At 55.3% G+C, this 22,929-nt stretch overlaps 1 protein-coding gene across 1 annotated transcript; it reads left to right on the forward strand.

Annotated features, from left to right (window-relative positions):
• Positions 1 to 4,191: 4,191 nt before the first annotated feature.
• On the forward strand, positions 4,192 to 21,853 carry ADAMTS8 (ADAM metallopeptidase with thrombospondin type 1 motif 8). The gene is made up of 9 exons (XM_049801581.1): positions 4,192 to 4,875; positions 13,488 to 13,727; positions 13,978 to 14,110; positions 14,633 to 14,800; positions 14,997 to 15,295; positions 15,844 to 16,027; positions 16,355 to 16,527; positions 16,638 to 16,813; positions 18,615 to 21,853. Exons 1-9 carry the CDS (start codon positions 4,192 to 4,194, stop codon positions 19,345 to 19,347), a joined length of 2,790 nt encoding a protein of 929 aa, XP_049657538.1. The 3' UTR covers positions 19,348 to 21,853.
• The last annotated feature ends 1,076 nt before the right edge of the window (positions 21,854 to 22,929 follow it).

Consider the following 22,929-nt stretch of genomic DNA (forward strand, 5'->3'; position numbering starts at 1 on the left):
TGGAAAGAGGATTTAGCCCTTGATTTTGGAAAGCCATAAACCTGCTTGCCTTACAGCCGCAACTGGAGCTCCAGAACCACCCTGAAGCAAGGTTGCCCTCTGGTGACACTTTCCTGCTCTGCAAATCAACGTGTAAAACCTAGTTGAATGCAATGAATTGCATTCCAAATCAGAAGGCAATTAAAACCAGAGAATAAACTTGGAGGTGCCCTGAGATGGTTTAGAAATCAGAGGTAGAATCCTTGCAAATCAAAGCAAGTCAAGTCAACTCTTATCGCAACCGCGGCCCTTTGCTCTTGGTGGACCCAGCTTATGGTGCATCTACGGCGCCAAGAGATTTCGGAGGTGGCACGAACCGAGTCCCAGCCTGGCTGTCCTTGCCCTTTCCTAAACCCTAAAAAATCTGATTTCCCCACGTTTAAGGGACCCGGTAGGAATTACGGATGATGCCAGCATCATTCTCACAGCTGCCAAATCTCCTGCGCTGTCGGTGCAGGGTTCCCAGGGACGGGCTGCTGCACTGGGGACGGGTGGGGGATGTCGAATATTGCACTAAGGGGAAGGTAAAACCAGTTTTTTTACGGGGTACTGAGGGTTTTGGGGTACCAAACGGTAACTAACCACCACTTGTAAGGCAGGGGGGCCCTCTCGTGGCTGTAGTCAGGCAGTGGGGGGGGGGGGGGGGTGTCAACCCCGAGATTCCAGATTTATATACCTGGATGGCACATTTTGCTACTTAATTCACTCGCCGGTTCTCACTCGCTCCAAATCAAGCCCAGCTCTCCCCTTCTCATGCAAACTGAAGGCGAATAACCGTTTCCCTGAATCTCACTTGCCAACCTTTGCAGCTAAGCTGGTTTCCCTTGAAGAGAACGTGGCAGGACACAAGGCCAGGGCCCTGATTTCAAGCCCAGCCGCTTTCCTGGGAGAAATTTCATCCCACCTGCTGACTTTAAAAGGAAAACTAATGGAAATGCTTCTTCTGACATCAGGTGAGTTTTGTGCTGGCTGCAGGCCCCCCCCTTCACTCTCCTTTTGCTGCCGCAGGATCGTGGGTGGATGGATTTAGGGTTTCCCACCAGGCAGCGCGGGGAGACGCTGACATCTAGTGGTAGTATTTTTTGAGATTGTAGCTGCTTTGGGTGATGGCTCAAATAATTTTCCCAAATGTTTTCCCCGGCCCGAGGGCAAAGCACGAAGAGGAATACCTAAAACCCCAGCCTGGCACCTCAGGTTTGGATGCGATCCCATTTGCAGAGCAAGGAGGGAACAGCAAAGCATCCCAGAGACACACACCCGACCCCCCAAAATGGGACAATCTCACTGCTGCAGAGTAGGACCAGCAAATGCAACGTGGGCCCTATCCTGGCAGCCAAAACTCCGCTGGGAGATGCGTGCTGGGATGCCGGATTGCAGGGCTTGGCTTTCCGGGAAGGATGCAGGAGGGAACTGCCCGCCGCCTGGCTTTGCAGAGCTGGGGATGTGAAGAGGGGAGCGGGGCAGACGTTTGCAAAGCTGTTTGATCAAAAGGGTCTTTAAATCACAGTGACTAGGGAGTTAATGGCTTTCACATGCTCAGCCAGCCCCATAGAAATGAGAGCGGCAGCCCCCAGTGGCAGGCAAGGTTTGGTGGCAGCGTGTCCCGCAAGGGGTTAAGAAGCGGGAACCCCAAAAAGTCCTGGGGTGCCTCATCCTCTGCTGGGAGGAGATGCAGAGGGGCAGCCAGGTGAGGTTTTGCTGGCTCCCAGCATGCCTTCGAGCTGGTTCGTAACGAGCCTGGCGAGGCTCGTATCAGCTACAAGAAATTCCAGCTACCGTTTGCAGAGCGAGCCGCTAATGAAAACCAGCGGTGCCTTCGAGCTAAGATGCAAGCATGTCCTCCGAGATCAAATATGCGGCTCTGAGAGCGGAAAGCCGGGAATAAATTGCATCCTGTCAGAGAGACGTGGCCCGTGTCGCCTGCAGCCTTACCTGTCCTAGTTCAGAGCAGGGGCACCGCATCTCCTTGCCTACCCTCCCGTGGCAAAGAAAAACCTAGAGAGACGGACACCCCATGCCGGCACCTTCTTTGGGGTTTGGGGCTGGAGGAGACAGAGTCAGGGCTCGCTTCTGGTCCTGCCTCTGTGCTTTCCTGCTGAGTTTTTTAAAAACGCAAACTGTGTTTTCTCCCCGGCCCAGCGAAGCTGGGGAGGGAGGAAAACCCACCCTGGCTGCTACGAAAAAGCTGCTCCAGCTGCAGGCTGAGGTCCCTGCCAGGAGAGGAAGGGGCTGCGGCCGGAGCCGGCTGTCGCAGGAAAGCGGCCAAGGCGCTGGGTGTCGAGGGAGCGCATTCGATACGCGGCCCTGGAGAGATGTCCCAGACCGAACTACACCGTGCCTGGGGTTGCTTTTTTTTTTTTTTTTTTTTTTTTTTTGTGTTGTTGTTATTATTTCCTCCCCTCCTACGGTGGCGAAAACCACACTTTAAAAAGAAGAGAAGTAATCAGAGCCTTGGCCCCAGGGCAGCACTGCTATTTAGAGCCAGGGCTGTGTGTTTACTATATAGGTAGGGATGTGGCTTTTAAGTGGAGATAATAATAGAGAGGCAGATGTAAATACATCCTCGAGTAAAGGAAGAACAGCCTTTAACCCTGCACCCCGTTGCTCAGCTGTGGCCGGACTCTGGTCCCCCAGGAATTCGGAGGTGCTAAATGCTGCTTTACCCTTTCAGATCTTTTTAGGATTAGGCTAAGGGGGAAAAAAAAAAAAAAAACCAAACCAAACCAAACCAAAACCCATAGTGCAGAGGAGCTGGTCCTTGCGCTTGCATCCACAGCAAGGTTAAAGGAGCACAAGCCCAGTCCTGAGTGTGTGCTGCTCCCCGTAAAATTTTAGAAAAATCAGGATATGGAGCAGAATAGGACCCTCCACTCCCGGAGTGCAGCAAGGACATCCCGGGATATCTCAGTGCTGCACAAAGGGCGCTCCAGAGGCCAGGAATCTCATGAACTAATGGGGAAGGAGGGCTTAAGAGGAAAGAAGGAGTAATATATATGGAGAGATTTCCCTTTCTCCATTACAGCTGGTTGTTCCCTGGTGCTGAGCAGGTTCCCAGCCAGGATCAGCATGTTTCTGCCCATCTCCTGATGTTTGCCGCCGTTAAGCACACGGCAGTAGCTACCTGGTTTTACAGCCTGAGACTTTTATACTGCTGTAGGATTTTCACTCGCTGCGAGGGAATGCGGATGGGAAGAAAAACTCTGACGGGAAGATCTGGGTTTTAAATGAAGTCGCATAACACCCCCCCCCCAAAAAAAAAAAAACCAACACAAAAGGGGTGACAGAAGGAGCTGGCTGCATTGTTTCATCCTCATAGGTATTTTCCACAAGTCTGATTTAGCCTGTTGCCTTATTGCAGCCGGAGGAAACCCCATGCAGACCCAGCTGTTCGTTCAGGGCATGGAAACCTCCTTGCGTGTGTCGCTGGTGGAGCTTTCCCCGGGGGCCCAAAATCCGCTGGACAAAACCTCCCCAGGCACCTTCTGCCTTGCAGGCTGAAAGGAGATGCTCTCCAGCTGGCAAAGGCCTGGTGCTTTCCAGCAGTGAAGGGATGCTGGGGGAAATGGGAGAGGAATCACCCCCCCACACACCACCACCCCCCCCCCCCCCCGGGTGGTGGTGGGGAAAGAGGGTGCTAAACCCCAGCCCCTGGGGCAGGACCACCTCCCCGAGCCCCTCTGCTGCCCGCCTGGGCAGGATCAGGCCCCGGCGGGCAGAGGTTGGGCTGAAGGGGTTAATGCTGGGAGAGTAACAGGCTGGAGTTGACACTTGGAAGCAGGCGGGGCTCCCGGCGCCTGATTGGCCTCAAATCGCATCCAAAAGTGGGTTGGTTTTTTTTTTTTTTTTTTTTTTTTTTTTTTTTTAGTGTTGGTTTGTTGGTGTTTTTTTTTTTTTTTCTCTGCTTCTTCTTCTTTTTTTTTTTCTTTTTTTTTTTTTTTTTTTTTTTTCTCTTTCGCTTCTCCTCCTCCCCCAGGCTCTGGCTGGCAGGGGAGGGGAGTGGGGGGGGGGGGGGGGGAACTAGCGAGAGATCAAAAATAAACCTCTTATGTCAAAGCCGGGGGGGAGAAAGTATAAATACAGCGGGCTCCGCAAACCGGCGCGGAGGCTGCGGGGGAGCCGGCGAGAGCCCGGCGGGGCGGCCGGGCCCGGGCTATGGGGCGGCGGGGGGGTTTCCTGGGGGGCCGGGCTCCGCTCCACCTGCTCCTGCTGTGTCACGCGTGGGCGCTACCTCCGCCTCCGCGGGAAGCTCAAGCTCTGCTGCCCGCCCGCCTGCCCGCACCGCCGGGGCAGCTGGCCCTGCGGCTGGCCGCCTTCGGCCGTTCCGTCGTCCTTCGCCTCCGTCCCGACGCCTCTTTTTTAGCCCCCCGGTTCCGTTTACAGAGGCTGGGGGGGCGTCGGGGGTCGCCACGAACCTGGTCCCGCCGGGGTTGTTTTTACACCGGAGCCGTCGAGGGGAACCCCGACGCCCCCGCCGTGCTCAGTCGCTGCGGAGGAGGAGGAGGAGGAGGAGGAGGAGGAGGAGGAGGAGGAGGAGGAGGGCTCCGAGCAGCTTTTTACCTCGACGGGGCGGCTTACGAGCTGCAGCCCCTCGGGCATCCCTCGCCCGGACCGCCCTGGAGGGGTCTGCACCGCCTCCAGCGCCGCGCCCCCCCGCCGGGAGCCCACCCACCCCCCGCCGCCGCCGTCGCCGCCGCCGCCGGCAGCGGGGAACCGGGAGCCGGGAACCGGGAGCCGCTCCGCCGCCGAACCAAGCGCTTCGTCTCGCAGGCGCGGTACGTGGAGACGCTGTTGGTGGCCGATGCTTCCATGGTGAGCTTCTACGGGGAGGATGTGGAGGTAAGGGCTGGCCGTGGCCTCCGTCCCCCTGTCCCTGTCCCTTCCATCTCTCCATCCCCCTGTCCCTGTCCCTTCCATCTCTCCATCCCCCTGCTCCTCTGTCCCTTCCACCCCCCTGCACCTCCGTCCCTTCCATCTCTCCGTCCCCCTGTCCCTGTCCCTTCCATCTCTCCATCCCCCTGTCCCTGTCCCTTCCATCTCTCCATCCCCCTGCTCCTCCGTCCCTTCCATCCCCCTGCTCCTCCGTCCCTTCCATCCCCCTGCACCTCCATCCCTTCCATCTCTCCGTCCCCCTGTCCCTGTCCCTTCCATCTCTCCGTCCCCCTGCTCCTCCGTCCCTTCCATCCCCCTGCACCTCCATCCCTTCCATCTCTCCGTCCCCCTGTCCCTGTCCCTTCCATCTCTCTGTCGCCTTGCTCCTCCGTCCCTTCCATCTCTCCGTCCCCCTGCTCCTCTGTCCCTTCCATCCCCCTGCTCCTCCGTCCCTTCCATCCCCCTGCACCTCCATCCCTTCCATCTCTCCATCCCCCTGCCCCTGTCCCTTCCATCTCTCCGTCCCCCTGCTCCTCTGTCCCTTCCATCTCTCCGTCCCCCTGCTCCTCTGTCCCTTCCATCTCTCCGTCCCCCTGCTCCTCTGTCCCTTCCATCCCCCTGCTCCTCCGTCCCTTCCATCCCCCTGTTCCTCCATCCCTTCCATCTCTCCATCCCCCTGCCCCTGTCCCTTCCATCTCTCCGTCCCCCTGCTCCTCTGTCCCTTCCATCCCCCTGCTCCTCCGTCCCTTCCATCCCCCTGCACCTCCATCCCTTCCATCTCTCCATCCCCCTGCCCCTGTCCCTTCCATCTCTCCGTCCCCCTGCTCCTCCGTCCCTTCCACGTCTCCATCCCCTCCATCCAGCCGTTCTCTCCATCCCCTCCGTCCCCTCCATCCAGCTGTCTCCTCCATCCCTCCGTCCAGCCATCCCCTGCGTCCCCTCCGTCCAGCCATCCCCTCCGTGCAGCTGTTCCCTCCATCCCTCCATGCCCCCTGCCCCTCCATCCCTGCATCCCCTCCATCCCTCTGTCCCCTCCTGTCCCCATCCCCGCTGCCTCTCCACCTCGTCCCGTCTCCAGCCCTCTATCCCTGCTGCATCTCTGTCCCCCACCCGTGTCCCCAGTCCCCTGCCCGCTGCTGGGTACCTCCCCTTCCCACGCAGGCTCCGCAGGGACGAGCAGCCCTGGGATGCCAGGGATCCCCTTGGGGGAGAGAGTAGAGAGCTGGGGACGGGGCAGGGGACCTTGGCTCTGTCCCCACCTTTCCTTGCCGTGTAGGGGCCGTAAATCCCTGGGGCGATGGCTGCAGAGTTGATCTGTGGGGTTCGGTCGGTGTTTGGGGACCCTTTCCCAGACTCAGCATCCATCCCGGGGAGCCTCCGTCTGCACAGGCTGGACACCGTGATGTCCCATCAGTGTGGTGTCCCCATAGATGAGGGACAAGAGGGGGTTAATGCCTTTCTTGCTCCAGGGAAAGAGCTGTGCTGCAAAGCGATGAGCTTAACTCCCTTCCGGATAGGAGCTTGGGCCAAATAGTAAATAAACCAGGGGCTGAGTAATGCGCAGTCCCGCTCCTGAGCCACCTGTTAGCAGCCGAGCAGATGCACGAACAACCCTTTCCCCCAGCCACCACCGCCAGAAATGTTCCCCCTCCTTTAAATGTGCTCCGGCCGCGGCGACCCTGCCCGTGGCCAGGCTTTGTGGAGACCCCAAGAGCGGCGATGCTGGCCTCTGAGCCCCCGCGTCCGTCTCCAGGGCTGTTGACCAGCCGCTTTCATCGGTGCGGGGTTATTTTTCATGCCTCTTGCAAAGCCGGCTCCCCACCGCCCTGCTCCCTGCAGCGATGGGTCCCAATACAGGTTTGCATGGTCTGAAACGCACTCGGGTCTTTGCGAGGGATAACTGTGCACCGAAGTCGCTCGTCCTCTGCCGTGGGTTGCTTGGGTATGGGGCTGTTAGAGGAGTCCTTGAAGCTGGAGCTCAGCGGGGAGCAGGAGGGCAGCCGAAACCAGGGACTGCGCTTTGGCAGCCTGGCTTTGCCGTTTCTGCCCACTTTATCCTTCCCCTGGGGGCTTCATCCAGCTTCTTCACTCCTAATAAAGCAGTGTTTTAATTCCAGCCTGCCTCAGGCGGGGCTGGACCTTGAGAAATGCTAAACCTCAGAGCTCCAGCTGATTTCAGCTGCTCAGCATCGCTCAGGTTTCGCCCCTTGCTCGGTTTTGCTTGCATGCCACCAAGCCAGGCTGGCAGGAACGGATAGCGGAGGGTCGAGGAACGACGGATGCTGCTCTTGGAGACAACCGCCCAGAGCTTACAGCCGGTCAAAAACAGAGTTTTCAATGGAGTCATCTGAATTTTTAAGCAACAGGCACGTAAATAGTGGTGGAAGTTACTCTCCCTGTAGCGTGAAGCTGGTCTCTGATTCCCCAAAAGGACAGGAAAAATAGCGTATTGCATCTTCTGCAACCAGCTGGGCACCCGACGGTTTTAAAGCAACACCCAAGGGTCTGCCTCCTGCTACAAATAAGGTGATCTCTTTTGCGGGGGGGGGAAATCCTGATAACGCCCAGCTTGAGCTGGGGAAAAAGCAAGAACCCTCTGGGTAAATCTGTGCCGTGGCAGTTCTGGAAGGCCGAAAGCTGCTGAGCTGCACGTGTACACAACCAAGGGGTGGAAAAGCTGGTACCCTGGCCCGGTTTGGGACGTACAGCCCTGGGGGTGGGTGATGCTGCCCGGTGGGTCCAGGACAGCTCCTTCCTTAGTTATCAGTGACTTTCCAGTCTGCTTGGCTCCCATTTTACCATTTTATCTCCTCTTTATCCCCAAGAGCAATCTCTTTGCATCATCTCTCAGGATATTTCTTGATGGAAAGGAAGCCTTTAAAGGTCTCGGTTTGGATTTAAGTATTTGGGAGAAAACAGCAACCCGTTCTCGTGTAGCGATGGGGGAGGCGGGGGGGGAAGCCACCTGTTGTGTTTCTGTGTCTTTTGTTCTCTGCAACAAAAATGCAGGGAGAAGCACGGTTGCTGCTAACTCAGGAGGCCAAATAGCCATCTCACTTGTCCCTAAATACCTACATTTTGTGGGCCAAAAAAATAACGATGGCTTGCTCAGACTAGTGAGATCTTGGAGAGCTGACTAGAGGATGCCCAGGGAGTAGAAATGTTGAGTCAGAAGAAACCATATTTATATAGTGACTTTTCTTCCCGTAACCACGCTTTAATTACCAAGTATTTATTAAAGGTCACAAGCATTGTTTGTATTCCCAGTTATTTTCTTGCATAAGCTGTAACCGCTCCAGTAGAAGATAGTCACCATAAGATGCATTCAAGCCTTGCAAATTATAATCGATGTCACGCTGTTGTTAGGAAAATGCTATTAATGATTTATTTCTAATCAATCATCTGAGCCATTATAGCTCAGCCGTTAACCTGATTTAGATAACAAAAGCTTAATTCTACCTCCGTCAATACTCATGTAAACCAGGAGGAAATGATGAAGAACAGAACCAGACCTGAAATTTGAGGGTTTAATCATTCTTCTGTCTTGATGCTTGCAGGAGATGGGGTGTTTGGGGGGCATTAGCAGCAGGACAGTGCTGAGCAATAACACCTGTGAGCAGCCGGCAGGTTGTGGAGGACTTGGCTGGATGTGACCCGCAGTGATTAGGAAGAGCCCCCTTATATAGGGAAGGGTGTGAGGTCCTGGGCTGGACGCACAAGTTAATCCTTTGTGTTTTTCCTGCAGAGAGCCCAAAACGCTTGGGGGGGTGGGGTGGGGGGGAATAAAAAAAAGGAAAAAAGGACAGTGAGCATCACTAACAGAATTAAGTGGGGATTTTGAGTATGGGAAACTGAGGCAGGAGACAGCGTAGGGGCTAATCCCTCCGATGTGCGGAAGAAAAGGCGTTTGGGCTGAGCACCTGCAGCGCAGGCTGCACTTGCAGAGATGCTCTGCAAGGCTCAGGGGATGTTTGCCGAGACACCTAAAGCAACAGGCGGTTACAAAAACCGGCCGCAGCATCCCCAGCCAGTTGGCAGCAGAATCGGATTCCTGTGGTGGGATTTCTCCAGTCTCTTGGGTGCAGACGAGACGCGTTTCCAAGCTTTCCTCTGCAAACATGATGGCTACGATCCCCTTTTCTTTCCCCCTGGCTCTTGCAAGCGAGGAAGCTGCTATCCCTGACTCCGAGAGCTGGTAACGACCGAGGACCAGGGCAAAATCAGATAGGTCTGATTAAGCCGGGATTCCTCGCTTGACTTCGGCATTTTTTCCAGGCAGATTTACGAAGTTTGAGGAGTGCTGTTGCATCCCTCCCCTCTAAGACCAGACGGGTGCTGGAGTGTGCGGCACGGGGCATTGCTGGGGTCCTGCTGCCGGCTCTCCCGCACCTAGATTGACCATCAAAGTGACCTTGGAGGTAAAGCTAAAGCCACCCTGGAGCCTCAGGTCCCCTCGTGCCCAGCTCCTGGGCTCGCTTTAGGATATCGTGCAGCTCGAGAGGGTGAGTTTGCTTAATCCCTTGACAAAAGGAGCTGGCCCGTCCTGAGCCCATCCCAAAGGCAACCGGGGTGGGATTAAAGGGGATCTTTGCCAAGCAAAGGGGGACCTGCGCTGATGCTGCCATCCACCAGCATTGCTGGTGCTTTTCCTCTGGGATTTGTCCCTCCCCGGCTGTGACCCCGATCCTGCAACCGCTTCGGTGCAAGGGGTCGGAGGACCGGGCAGCCTCCCTAAATATTCCCCTGGCCGATGCACTCGCTTCCTCGCGTCGTCCCATAATGTTAAACAGCTGCCGCGTTTCAACCCCGCCGCTGGCGCGGTGACCGCCGATTATCAAGGGCTTCGGTATGAAAGGCTCAGCATCAAGGGAGCCGGCTCCCACCAAAGCAACCCGGGAGCAATTACAAACGGCAGCGTTCCTGCCCTGGGATGCTCTCGGGATGGGGTTTTGCTTCATGTTCATCCATGCCTGCAAAGAGGTGGTGGCAATCCAGCACGTGCCTCAGTTTCCCCTGCCCTGAAAAGGGGTAATTGCTTCTTTTGTGGGTCGGCTCCAAATATCTAGCAAAGAGGGAAAGAGAAGGGGAGTTGGGGGAAATCACGTGGCAAGCAGAAAAGTCATGGGGCAGAGAGCTGGGAAGGCAGGAGGGCAGCCGCGCACACCGGCAGGCTGGCAAGGTGTCCCCCTCTCCTCCGGCTTGCCCCCCATTTCCCTTGGCTGCTGCCCACATTTTTGCAAGGAAATTCTTGGCCCAGGCTTCAAACTGCAGGAGGAGGCTGGCAGGGCGGCCGCTGGCCGCTGCGGGTATCCGAGCTGGGGGGGCCAGCACGCAGACGTCGCTTCGGGGGAGAGACACAGGCTGGGATATGTTTTTACCAGTTGTTTTTTTAAAAGCTGGGCAGCCCTCGCATCTGACCCCGTGTTTTCTTCTTTCCATCTGTTTGCACTACAGAAATCTCAGCATTTCTCTCCTCCCCTTGCCCCCCCCCCGAAATGCTGGCTTCTAGAGAAAAAGGAGGGGGAGGGGGGGAAAGACCCAACCCCAACAACCCAATGAACAAACAAACAAACCTAGAGCCCCGGGTCGGGTTGAGCGTTAATCTCCACGAGCTGGGGAGCGTGTTGGAGGGAGGAGAATTGTGCCAGGGTGTTGCATGGGTGCTCCCTGCCACCCTTCTGCACTGGGTGCGTCCGGCAATATCAGATCATTATGTTGCGTACCACAATAATAGTTAGTGTCTGTGTAAGAGCAGTTTCTCCCCCTCCCCTCCCCCAATAATAGTTAAAAAGAAAAACCTAAACAATTTGGGAATCTCTGCAGACTTCAGCTTCCAAGTGGTTCCCACAAAGGAGAATGTAAGCAGAGCTTTTTGCAAGAACCTGCATCAAAAAGTGAAATCCTTCAACATTATCAGGTTAAAAGCAACCATTTCAGTTACTCATGCTCTGATTATTTTTTTTAATTTTTTTTTTTCCCCCCACTGCTAACCCTCTGCACGTGCCGTTTGCTGCTGGCAGTCTGGCGCCGGGCAGTGCTGGTGGTACCTGGCTTAGGGCTCTCCCAGCAGCAGCGATGCTGTGGCAGGAGGGATATGGGAGCTGCTGTAATGCAGGTGTGTCAGACAAAAGGCACCCCCCCATCGTTTTAGGAATTTGATCTTCTTGAGACCAGAGGGAGCCAAGGATTTGGAGAGCATCACCGGGCAGTAGAAACCCCTGCCCTGCCTCTCCGCTGGGGTGGCTGAGATGCGATGTTCATGCCTGGCCATAAAAGCGCATGGGGCAGAGGAGGGGTGCTCCCGCAAATCCTCTCGGGCTCGGGCTGGTATCCTTTCCCCCCAGAGCAGGTAAAGGGCTGATTTTCCAGCTGTATTTACCAGTCGGACAGAAATCCTGCCAAGATCTCCCAGGATGCTGGCTGGAAACGGCAGGGAAGCGCCTTGCGCCTGCGGTGCCTTGCAAGGAGGCAGAAACCAGTCGGTTTGTGCCTCTGGGCTCCCCAAACCCACCCCCGTGGCTGCCCCGCATCCGATCCCCGTAGCCACATCCTCAGCCTTGACGCTGGGAAGGAAAACCCGGAGAAGGCAACGTTCCCTCCTGGGTGGCTCGTCAAGCCAGAGCCTGTTTGCAAAGGCACGGGGAGGACGGGACAAGCGGGATTCAACTCGTCCGCAGCCGGCTGTTGGCCAAAAGCGTTCAGTCAGCCTCTCCTGAGCCCTGAGGATCCTGTAATTTGCTTTTGGCCCCAGCTCCAAACCCTTGGCCCAGCCAAGGCGGTGCAGGTGGATTGCCACTCTCCCCGGAGCAGTCGGGGTCCATCCGAAACCCGACCAACTCCCGCACGGCCCAGGGATGGGTATAAATAGACACCAGATGGTGGAACAAGTGAATTTGACCTTTTAATCTGCACTAAATAGCTGTTTGTTCGGTTCGCTTTCCATCTTCGCTTTCCAGACGAAAGGAAGGCGGACAGATATTTTCCGAGTCCCTCCGTTCCTGCGCTGAAAGAGTTTCTTGGCTGGATGTAACCCTGAGGATGTGAGCTTTGGTCTCCTGGGGGACTTGCAGTAGGGACTGAGAGCTCCCAGGTAACAACTACCGGGCTGGAGAGAAACTTGTAATGGGTTAGAAAAGGATGGCGTGGGATTTGCTGCCTCGGAAATGATGGATCGTCCCATGATGTGCAGCTCCAGTGTAGAGCATCCTTCCTGGTCTTCATGCGCGTAATTTTAGGAAGGCTTTGTGATATTTTTAGGAAGGTTCCCCATGGACTTTCCCCGTGGGGTAAACAATTCCCCCGGTCCCCTGGAGCAACCGCTCGTGGGGATCTCGCCTGCATTTCTTGCCTCGGCGGTGACTTCTCTGTGACATTTGTTGCATGCTCCAGGCTGGGACATGAGTCATGTCGCGGAGATCTGGCCAGTCTAAATAAACCAGTCTATTCAGTGCTCCCATCATCCTTGCTGGGGCCTGCCCTCGGATAATGAGCTGGAGGGTACTTGGGATATGTCTTGCTGAAGCGAAACATCTGTTTACACGGAGCTGCCAGTGACGGGATAAAATGTGGCAGAACAATTTAAAATAGCCACAACCGTCCTGGGCGAGCGGGTCTCGGCGCAGCAAATATGCCGTCGCTGTTAGCGGAGGAGGGTAGCTCCCGAAACAATTCCCTCGTTCACTAAGAAAACGGCATTTTGTGTGTATCTCTGTCCTGGCAGCATCGCGATGGATGAGCGTGCGGAGCCGGCTCCACTCAGGAAATGTGTATTTTGGGTGAAACTCAGCCGTTGGAGAGGGCTTCCACTGAGCCCTTCCAGTTTAATTAGGTAGTGTCGCTGAAGCAAGACCATGGGGTGTAATTCGTCTGGGGAGGAGAGAAGCCGCTTTCTCTTTCCCAATACGATATTGTGTAATAGCTGCATTTTTTTCTCCTGACTTCGGGGCCGTGAGCGGGTGCCAAGCAGAAGAGGAATTTCGATGCTCCGATAAGATGTTTACATCAGCCTAAACATCGCTGGCGCGTTTGACATATTAAGTAATCCCTGGTCATCCCAGTCGCCCGAGCAGGGATGCTGCTGGACGAAGTTTTGGCCATCAAAGTGCTTTGGCCCCGGTTTGTGGCTGAGGACGTTGGGTTCAAACCCTGCCAACCAGCACGGGCAGGAGTTTTACAGCGATGCGAGGGTGGTTTTGCACCGGGGAGATGTTGTGCGTGAGGCAGTTCCCGCCCCAGGGCAGCGAGGGCAGGGTTAATGCTTTGGGAATATGCAAGAGCACTCGGCCGGACACGTGACGTTTTCCCGAAGGTTTTCTGGGTGCAAAGGGTTCGCGGCAGGTGGAGAAGGGGTTGCAGGGGTGGGCTTGTCCTGCCCGTCCTTCCCGCTGGCATGAGGCATAAAGCATCATGTATGGAAAAGGCAGCACTTAGGACGTCAACCCAGCTGGCTGCCTGAGTCGGTCTGGATGTGGTAGGCTTCGGAAATGAGGTTGATTTTTCCTTTCCTAACCCCAAAAAAAAAAAGCGCCCCTTGGCAAAGGTTTCACCCAGGTTTTGCCTGCCCCTCTCTTTCCCCGCAGAACCACATCCTGACCCTGATGTCCATGGCGGCTCATATCTACAAGCACCCCAGCCTGAAGAACTCCATCAACCTGGTGGTGGTGAAGGTGCTGGTGGTGGACGAGGCAGCGGCGGGGCCGGAGGTGTCCGACAACGGCGGGCTCACCCTGCGCAACTTCTGTAGCTGGCAGCAAAAGTTCAACCCCCTGAGCGACCGGCACCCGGAGCACTACGATACTGCCATCCTGCTGACGAGACAGGTCTGAAGGGTCCCTTGGGGATGCTCTGGGATGGAGGGGAAAGAAAAGGGTCGAGATGTCCCAGGAGGGAGAGGAGGGATCCCCCCGCCGTGCAATGAATGGAGCTTGCAGCAAAGCAATTTGGGGGGGCGGTTGCATTTGGGGTGCAGACCACCAGTGGGTTGCCCAGCTCTGCTGGGAGATGTTGGGGTTGCCGAACGCGGGACCCCCTTCACCCTGCCTTACTCCCCTCGGCGCTGCTCGCCAACAGGACTTCTGCGGACACCAAAGCTGCGACACGCTGGGAGTGGCAGATATCGGCACCATGTGCGACCGCAACAAAAGCTGCTCGGTGATTGAGGACGAGGGCTTGCAGGCAGCCTACACCCTGGCCCACGAACTGGGTAATGCATCCCTTCCCAAGGGGGTTTTGGTTTTTTCAGCCCGGCGTGGCCAGCCCGGCTCCTGGGAGGGGATGTAGTGGAGCCCAGGGCCAGCATCTCCTGGCTGGGTACCTCCCGCCGAGCCTCGGGCAACGCTGGGGAGATTCTGGCACCGACAGGAGCTGCTTTGCGCCAGCAAAGGTGCTTAGAAGTGCCCGAGCTGGTGTACATCGGTGCATTTGCCTGATGTGATGAGCCAAGGCGTGCGGCCAAGCGCTTCTCCCTCTTGGTTTGCTGCTCCTAGAGATGCGCTGACTAATTTGGGCTGCTTTGCCCTGCATACAGCGGGCTGCGCCGCTAAGATAGAGCGAGAACGCACCGTTTTGTTTATCGCTTCTGATTGATCCGAGCAAATAGCTTTTGCAGCAATAGGAACTGGTTGATAACTTAGAGGTGCTCCCAGCTGCCCATGCAGCATCTGCAGCAGAGCAGGGCCAGGACCGGGAGGCTGCAGCTCGCTCACTGATGCTCTCTGCTCCCCAGGCCACGTGCTCAGCATGCCCCATGACGACTCCAAAACCTGCGAGCGGCTCTTTGGGCCCCTCGGCAAGCACCATATGATGGCCCCTCTCTTCATCCACTTGAACAAGACCCAGCCCTGGTCCCCTTGCAGTGCCATGTACCTCACCGAGTTCTTGGATGGAGGGCACGGTAAGGCTCAGTTTAGTTGCCTCGTCACTCAAAGCAACCTTTGCCTTAATTGCTCAGGCTCTTTGCAACGCCCGGAGGGGTGTGCGGGGTGAAGGGGGAGGGGGGTGTCAAATCAGACCGCAGGCGGAGGTTTGGGGTGCAGTCCCTGGCGTCAAGCCCTGATGCATCTCCAGCCTAATTCTCACGCCTTGCCCAGGCGACTGCTTGCTCGATGCCCCGGCCGACCCCCTTGCCCTGCCCGCCGAGCTGCCCGGCCGAGGATCCCTGTACAGCCTGGACCAGCAATGTCAGCAGATTTTCGGCAAGGAGTTCCAACACTGCCCCAACACCACGGAGGAGGACATCTGCGCCCAGCTCTGGTGCAGGACCGACAGCGGGGAGCCCCTTTGCCACACCAAGAACGGCAGCTTGCCCTGGGCTGACGGCACCCCTTGCAAAACCGGCGGGTTGTGCTGGGACGGCCGCTGCGTGCCGCAGGATGCCCTGAAGCCCCAGGTAATGGAGGGGATTGGGGACCGAAGGGCTGGGGCTCGACCCTTTGGGATTCCCAAACCTCTTACCCCACTCCTGCCATCCCTTGGGCTAGCTTTGGATTTGCCTGCTTTGTTTTCTGGACACCTCTCCTTCGACCGCACCTTTCGTTAATCTTTATTACTGGCAAGCCCAGCTCGCAGATAAACGCCGCTGCGCCTTTTGCCGAGGCACGGGCTGGTCTGAACCAGAGCAAGCAGCCGCAGTTCTGCAATTAAATCATCCCTTTTTGCCCTGCCGGGGAATTAGCAGCGAATTCCAAGTCAGTCAGCAAAGTACTTAAACCCAAGCTTAACTTTAAGCACACGAACAGAGCGGTGGAAGTCAGTAATAACTTCACGTGAAGTATGTGCTTCAGTGCTTTGCTGTGGATCACGGACACGGGCAGAGGAGCCGGGGGGGGGGGGGGACATTTTAGCATTGCTCCAGACCTTCGCTCACCCTGAAAGCGAGCAGCCGGGGATGGAGGGGCTCGGGGAGGGAATCTAGCAGCTTCTCGTGGCCTCTTGCAGCCGGCGGTGGATGGCGGCTGGGGCCCGTGGAGCCCCTGGGGCTCCTGCTCCCGGACCTGCGGCGGCGGCGTGCAGTTCTCCTACCGTCACTGCGACAGCCCCAAACCCCAGCACGGCGGCAGGTATTGCGAGGGCCAGCGTGCCAAGTACCAGTCCTGCCACACCGACGAGTGCCCGCCGGACGGTAAGCCCAGCTCTTGCAAATCCACCCATCGGCAGAGGCAAAGGATGGAATTCCCAAATGCACGCTCACTGCCCGCCCCCCGTTTCTCCAGAACCCATCACCAGGGATTGCTCTCCCTTGATTATTCATATTTTCTTGAGGGGGGAGTGGGAAATAGCCTTCTGCTGGGGGTTGTGATCCCCTCCGGTTGGGTGGGAGGTGTGCGGTATCCCTCCTCTGCTTGCGCGCTCCCGCTATCCTCAGCTCGCTCCCACATCTCTGCGACGGCCGAGGAGGTTCCTGCCGGCTTCTCGTGGCTTTCGGGTCACGTTTTGCCTTTCCTTTCAGGGAAAAGCTTTCGGGAGCAGCAATGCGAGAAGTACAACAGCTACAACTTTACGGATCTGGAAGGGAATCGCCTAGAGTGGGTTCCCAAGTACGCAGGAGTGTCACCCCGAGACCGATGCAAGCTCTTTTGCCGAGCCAGAGGGAGGAGTGAATTTAAAGTCTTTGAGGCCAAAGTAAGATTTCTGGTGATAATTACTGTTGCCGCTTGTTACCCCATCTCAGATCAAACACACGCATGCAGCCATGCCCTAATTGCTCTTCCACATCCTCCCCTTTTTCCTAGGTGATCGATGGGACACTGTGTGGACCGGAGACCCTCTCCATCTGCGTCCACGGGCAGTGCATCAAGGCTGGCTGCGATCACGTAGTCGGGTCCTCCAAGAAGCTGGACAAGTGCGGGGTGTGCGGCGGCAACGGCTCGACTTGCAGGAAAATATCCGGCTCGCTCAACCGGTCCAAGTAAGGGGAGAAAGGGTCTGCAGAGATGGGCTGAGGGGAGAAAAACCAGCTTCCCCTCTTATTCTCCTTTCTTCTTTTTTTTTTTTTTTTTTTTTTTTTTATTGCAAAACTGCTAGGCTAGGAATATTAGGACTCCGCCCAGGTCACGTAAAGCCAGTTTGCTTTCCGCACCCGAAACATCACACCTAGCTGCAGACCTCGTTTGCTGCAGCCAGGCTCGAGGAGTGCTTGGCTTCCCCTCCGTGCCGTTAACTGGGGTTTGCAGCCGTGATGACCTTGCAACGGCCTGCTCTCCTCCCCAAACCCCGGACCTTACACTAAGTTTATTTCGGGGCAGCATTCTGCAAGCCAAGCAGGGTTTATTTCCTAAAATAATAGCTGGTGACGATGCTGGTGATGCGCTCGGTACGCCGCTGCAAGAAAATCTGCTGCCCCGAGGAGTTTACAATATGCATCTCACCCCAGTGCAGTGAGTTGGACATATATTCAAGGGCTGATGTGGGACATAAATAGTTCACTAACTTTCCCCTGGGCTTGGGTGTGAATTTCAGTCCTGGGACATGGGCATCGAGGCAGCCGCTTCCCTCGCCCAAGATCTCTGTTGCTTTGCCAAAGAGCTGAATTTAAGGCTCTTTGTTACGAAAAGATCGTAACAAAAGCCCAACGCGTGCAATTCCATGCGGCGAGGTGACTCACACAGTCAATTTAGATTTCCTAAATGATTTCCTTCCAGGGAGCCAGCTGAAATGGGGCTTCCACTCTCCTATGAATTGTTTGTGGTTGACTAAAGAGAGATTAGCGTGGTAGCTACAGCCAAGAAGAGATCCCATTAAGATCAGGGTTAGGGAGGCCGGGTTGACTGAGAGCAGAGTTTGACCCGAAGGCTTTGTTCCAAAATACTCTCAATCTAATTACTGACCGCAGCATCAACCGTGGGGATGCGTGGAAAACGATCCCGCCGGCCCCACGGCGTGAGCGGTGCCAGGGTGGCATTTTATTATAGTAGCAAGGAATTACCATAGCACGGGGTGCTGAGGGCTCGAACACTGAAGCCTTCCCGGTGCCGTTCCAGGAACCGTGGTGCTTCGGGGATGGGCTCTGGCTGGCTTTGCAGGGAAATCCTCCCCCGGCATGGGAATGTGCTCTGTGCCCTCCAACGGGAGCAATTCTGCATCGTGGTGGTGGCTGCAAAACCCTTCCAAAGATGAGCCCAGGCCACAGAGATGCCCGCCCGTGGATAGGGATGGTTTTGTTGCCGTAGTACTTGCCGTCTTCGAGGAAAGGCTTTTGAGTTAATATCAAGTCACCTACAATAGGAGATGTCTGTCGGATTAACTGTTTAACTGCTGCTCTGGTTCTCCGAGCAACATCTGGCCAATGTACATATCCTCTGTGTGTACAATGCCAGCAGCACCCTGACTCTCTCCCGTTCTGCCGTTCTGTCTCTACAGCTGATGCTATCCTTCAGCATCACCAGTGACAGCATCACTGGGCAGAGCCAGGCTTTTAGTCCCAAGCACTTTACCCATTTCGAAAGAAAGGGGGTAAGGGGAATTTCCCAGCAAGGCTGGTAACCATGGGGCTGTTCCTTGGATTGCATCGCTCATTTTTGCATGTAATTCAGCAAAACCTTCCAGCCGAGCATACCTCTGGCATGACTGCTGCAGTATTTCCAGCTCCTGAGCGCTCTGGGTTACAAAGGAATGGCTTCAGAGCCACGATCCCACTCGCCAAGCACTATCCCCTGCATGGGTCTCCTCTTAAGTCCAGGAAAATAACCATGTCCCTTTGCCCTGTGCAGATACGGCTACAATGATATTGTCACCATCCCCGCCGGGGCAACCAACATCGACATCAAACAGCGCAGCCACCGAGGGGTCCGTCACGACGGGAATTATTTGGCCCTGAAGACCCTCGAGGGCAAGTACCTGCTGAACGGAGACTTTGCCATCTCGGCCATGGAGCAGGACATCCTCATTAAGGGGACCATCCTGAAATACAGCGGCTCCATGACGACCCTGGAGAGGCTGCAGAGCTTCCGACAGCTCCCGGAGCCCCTGACCGTCCAGCTGCTGACCATCGCCAGCGAGATCTTCCCACCAAAAGTCAAGTACACCTTCTTCATCCCCAAGGACGTCCCTTTCAGCAAGCAGAAAGGCAAAGAGAAGAAGTCGGCCAACGTCATCCGACCGATGCTGACCTCCCAGTGGGTCCTGGGCGACTGGTCCGAGTGCTCCAAGACGTGCGGCTCCGGCTGGCAGAGGCGGACGGTGGATTGCCGGGACGTGGAGGGTCAAACCTCCTCCACCTGCGACAGAGCTCTCAAGCCCGAGGACATCAAGCCCTGCGGAGACGTCCCCTGCCCGCTCTGGCGCCTGGGTCCCTGGTCCCCCTGCTCCCAAACTTGCGGCGAAGGTGTGCGGACGCGCAACGCCTCTTGCATCGATTACGCCGGCAAAATCACCGCCCCGGAGAAATGCAGCTCGCCGGGACCACCGCCGGTCACCGTCGCCTGCGTGCTACGGCAGTGCTGAGCCGCACCGCGTCGGGACGGGCTCGGCGGCGATGCGCTGTGCCGGCAACGCCGGGGCAGGACGGCGAGGATGCCGCGGGCTTGCTCGCCAGACGAATAACCACTCTCCAGCGGTTCATCCCCACCCCATCGACGTCTACCTCAGAGGGGGGAATAACGGTGGCAAAACGGGGAGGAATCACTTCTTTTCCTTTCTTTTTTTTTCCTTTCTTTCTGGCTGGTTGCTCGCAGGCAAGTCGTAATTTAAGGGGAAAAATAAGCAGATCTGTAGGGTGTTTCCAAAGAGCTGCCGTTAAACATCGTTGCAGACTCTGTTTGCAAGGTTCGCTGGGGTTTGGCGCTGGAAAAAATGAGGAGCTTGGCTTTGGCTTTGCTCCGTCCCAGCTGCAGGTCGAGGAGATCCAGGGTGGGCGGCTTTGCCGATAAAATCGGGATCCCTTTGCAAAAGGCTTGGATCGGATGGCCATCCCCTCCCTGCAGCAGCGTGGGTGTCCTTGAGCCCGAGGAGCACTTTATCGGCTGTGGGTTTAGCTTGGGAGATAACTCGCTCATTTGGCTGGGAGCGGGAACGAGCTGAGGGCCTGATCCTGGCCCGCGTTAGGCAGGAGGACAGGTGAGATGGTCACAGCGGTTTCTGTGGGATTTATAATCTACGAGGCAACGACGAACCTCTGCCTCCAAACACCCCCAGCATCTGCAGAATTATCCCTAGAGCTGCGACCCCCTGCCTCGGTTTCCCCAGCCATAAAACCAAGGCTTAATTACACCCAATCCGGCTTGCAGGGCTGCCGTGAAGATTAATTAATTACCGATTCTGCAGTGCTTTGACTGGGAAATGCCTGTTGCGATACCCCGTCCCCCCCTTGGGAGAGGACACTTGGGCGGACCAGTGTTTTCTCTCCCATCCCTGGCTTTCGGTCCCTTGCGTGTTCATTTTCTCAGCTCTGCTTTAATTTTTGAGATAATTTGCCAACCTGGCTTGCAGCAGGGACGAGCCCAGGACCTGCAGATGCTGAGCCTCTCCCCAGCCCACCGCGGTGACCGGTGCCGCTCTTCACCTCTGCTTTCCTGGGATACGTGCGGATGCTTGGATCTGGTGCCGGGCTCCAGCCTTGCTTGAGCAATTCTTGGTCTAAAACCAAGCCTGGCAAGGCTGGAGCTCTTCCTTCCTGGCGGGGAACAGCCAGGCCCCCTCTTCCCAGCCCGGCTGCAATCCCTGAAATTTCCCTCTTTCGAAGTGATCACCATCCCTGTGCTGGCAGCAGCCAGTGCCTGGGAAGCGGGGACGGAATTTGGGCAGGTCTTGCCATTGCTGGATGAGCGATTCGGTATCTCCAGGTTCCTCTCTCGATGCCCCTCGCCGCTTTCCTGCGGATGCCCATACCCTGCTTCGGCTCCCTTTTTGGCAGCAAAATGTCAAATTCCCGGTGGGAACAGCCTTTTTTTCATAGGAAGGGGAGAAGGGCTGGAGGAGGAGGACTTGTATTTGCGATGTCTGCGCTTTCCCATTTGCAATTGCGGAGTGAATCCTTTTTCTTGTCTCCTTTGCCTGAGCTAAGCTCCCGTGAAACCCTTTTCTCACTGGCCAGGCAGGTTCGGGATAGGATTGTGGGGTGAGCCGCTCCCCCAGAGCCCTGCCAGAAACCCTACCCTTCATTTGAAAGCCCGAGATATTCAGCTTTTACCTCCTGTAGGTGATTCCTATTGAAACCAAGGGGGCTACAGCCAAGGACTGAGGGTACCGAGGCCTTGGTTCCTTTTTTGTTTTGGTTTGGTTCGGGGGTGGTTTTTTTTTTTAGGCAAGAAAAAAAAAAATAAAGGCCAGCTGCAGAGTTTGGATACAGAGCTGTTTGTTCAGACCTACCTTCGGGCAATGTTCTGCGTCTGCTAATTAATCTCCAGGAATTTAAGCCCTCTCTCGCTCTAACAAATAGCTGGATGCTAAAGTCATATAGCCTTGCAGGGTTATTTTCTTTTTCCCCTTTGAGTCTGTGAGGGTTTTAACTGAAAGGCCAGCGTGTGTTTCCTCTCCAGCGTTGTAACCAGCATTTAGGATGGGTCAGAAATTTTAGCCTGAGACAGTGCCAAGGAAAACGTCTGTATTTATCACACAGGAGTCGTGCATGCCAAGGGTCTCTTCCAATTTTTTTTATATTCACTGCGCGGTTGCTTAGCCAGAGCTTCCTAGATGCAAAAACTCCCTTTCTAGATGCAAAAACTCCCTGCCGCGGGCAAATCCTGCTGCTTCTCCAGCAAAGAGGAGGATGGGGACCCCGTGGGGAGCGGGGGGACCGCAGGCGGCGATGCTCGGTTGAGGTGTGGGGTCTGGGTGATGGTAAGTGGGATTCCTGCCCTAGCCTTCCTGTAGAAACACGTAGCCTTTACGCTGATTTAAGTCAAAGAGGTTATATATTAGGATATATATATGTATATATATGTTTCCCTTCAGTGAAGGATTGTAGCAATGTACTGAGCCTCTTGTGTTAGGTATTTATTATAAATTTTTGTTTGGTTTTGTACAGTAGCTGTCTGGAAAGGAGAGAAAAAAAAAAAAAGGAAAAAAGAAAGTTAAAAAAAAAAAAAAAAAAGACTGTCTGTGTTTTAACATGCTGCTCCCACATCCCCACTCCGAAACCTGCAGTGGGGTCGGAGAGGGGACGTCTCTGCTCATCGTTTAACCACTTCGGTATATGATTGGTGTCTCCCTCCTCCCTGGTGCCCCAAATCAGGGCGCGGTTGCCAACCGAGCTGCGTAAGCATAACAAATCCAACCCAAATTAAGCCTTGGACTTTCATTTTAAGGGGGGGAATATAATTTTTCTGGGTTTTAGCCTTTTGTTTGTATTTGGTTTTGACTTTGAAAACAGTCTGTGACTCTGCCTTTACCCCTTCAATAAAGGATTTCCTGCCTCTTACCTTTTTGCATTTGTCTCTATTTGCACTTTTCTCAGGATATATTTTTTTAATCTCCATCCCAAGAGCGATACTTTAAATCTCCCTTTCCCATAGCTTATTCAGCTATAAATAAATGGTTAATTCAGTTTTAAGATGCTAAACCAAAGCATTACATGACAAAGTAGGCAAAACCCAGGGAGCAAAAATTGTTCCCCAGAGATTTTGAATTGTCGCTATTTTGTAGACTGCTGATGAGCATCTACCTCCTCTCTATGCGTGCTTACGTATAGATAATTCTGCTACTTATTAGGAGGACGTACAGCCTAAACAGGGCTAAAACAGAGGGGATGCTGGCTCCTTTGCTTAACTGTATAATAACCAGAGATGACAGGAACTCGGTGCTGCCTTTCTAGGTGTGGTGATGTCCTCCGAAACACAGGATCGCTGAGCTTTGGTATAAGGCGACGCAGCTTTTGGAGCCGTCTCATTGGAATAAGCACGGGCTCATTACAAGGTAATGTGGATGACTTTTGCTTGGGACAAACAGGCTCTGCTGCTAGATGTCCTAGCTGAAAGCACGGCCCGATGTTGAATAGCGGCTGTGGTTTATTTTCTGTATATCGGTGATTTCCACCCACTGATGGAGCTAGAAAATGCTGCTGCTGCGGCTGGGCAGAGGCTGCCTATA

Source organism: Accipiter gentilis, chromosome 5, assembly GCF_929443795.1.
Source record: "Accipiter gentilis chromosome 5, bAccGen1.1, whole genome shotgun sequence".
NCBI classification, from domain to species: Eukaryota; Metazoa; Chordata; class Aves; order Accipitriformes; family Accipitridae; genus Astur; species Astur gentilis.

Bases quoted from the DNA above. Each gene is read 5' to 3' on its own strand.
- ADAMTS8 (XM_049801581.1), top strand. From the start codon at position 4,192: ATGGGGCGGCGGGGGGGTTTCCTGGGGGGCCGGGCTCCGCTCCACCTG. The intron at 15,296-15,843 runs GTAATGGAGGGG...GGCCTCTTGCAG, and splicing joins AGGATGCCCTGAAGCCCCAG to CCGGCGGTGGATGGCGGCTG. The intron at 16,814-18,614 runs GTAAGGGGAGAA...TGCCCTGTGCAG, and splicing joins GGCTCGCTCAACCGGTCCAA to ATACGGCTACAATGATATTG.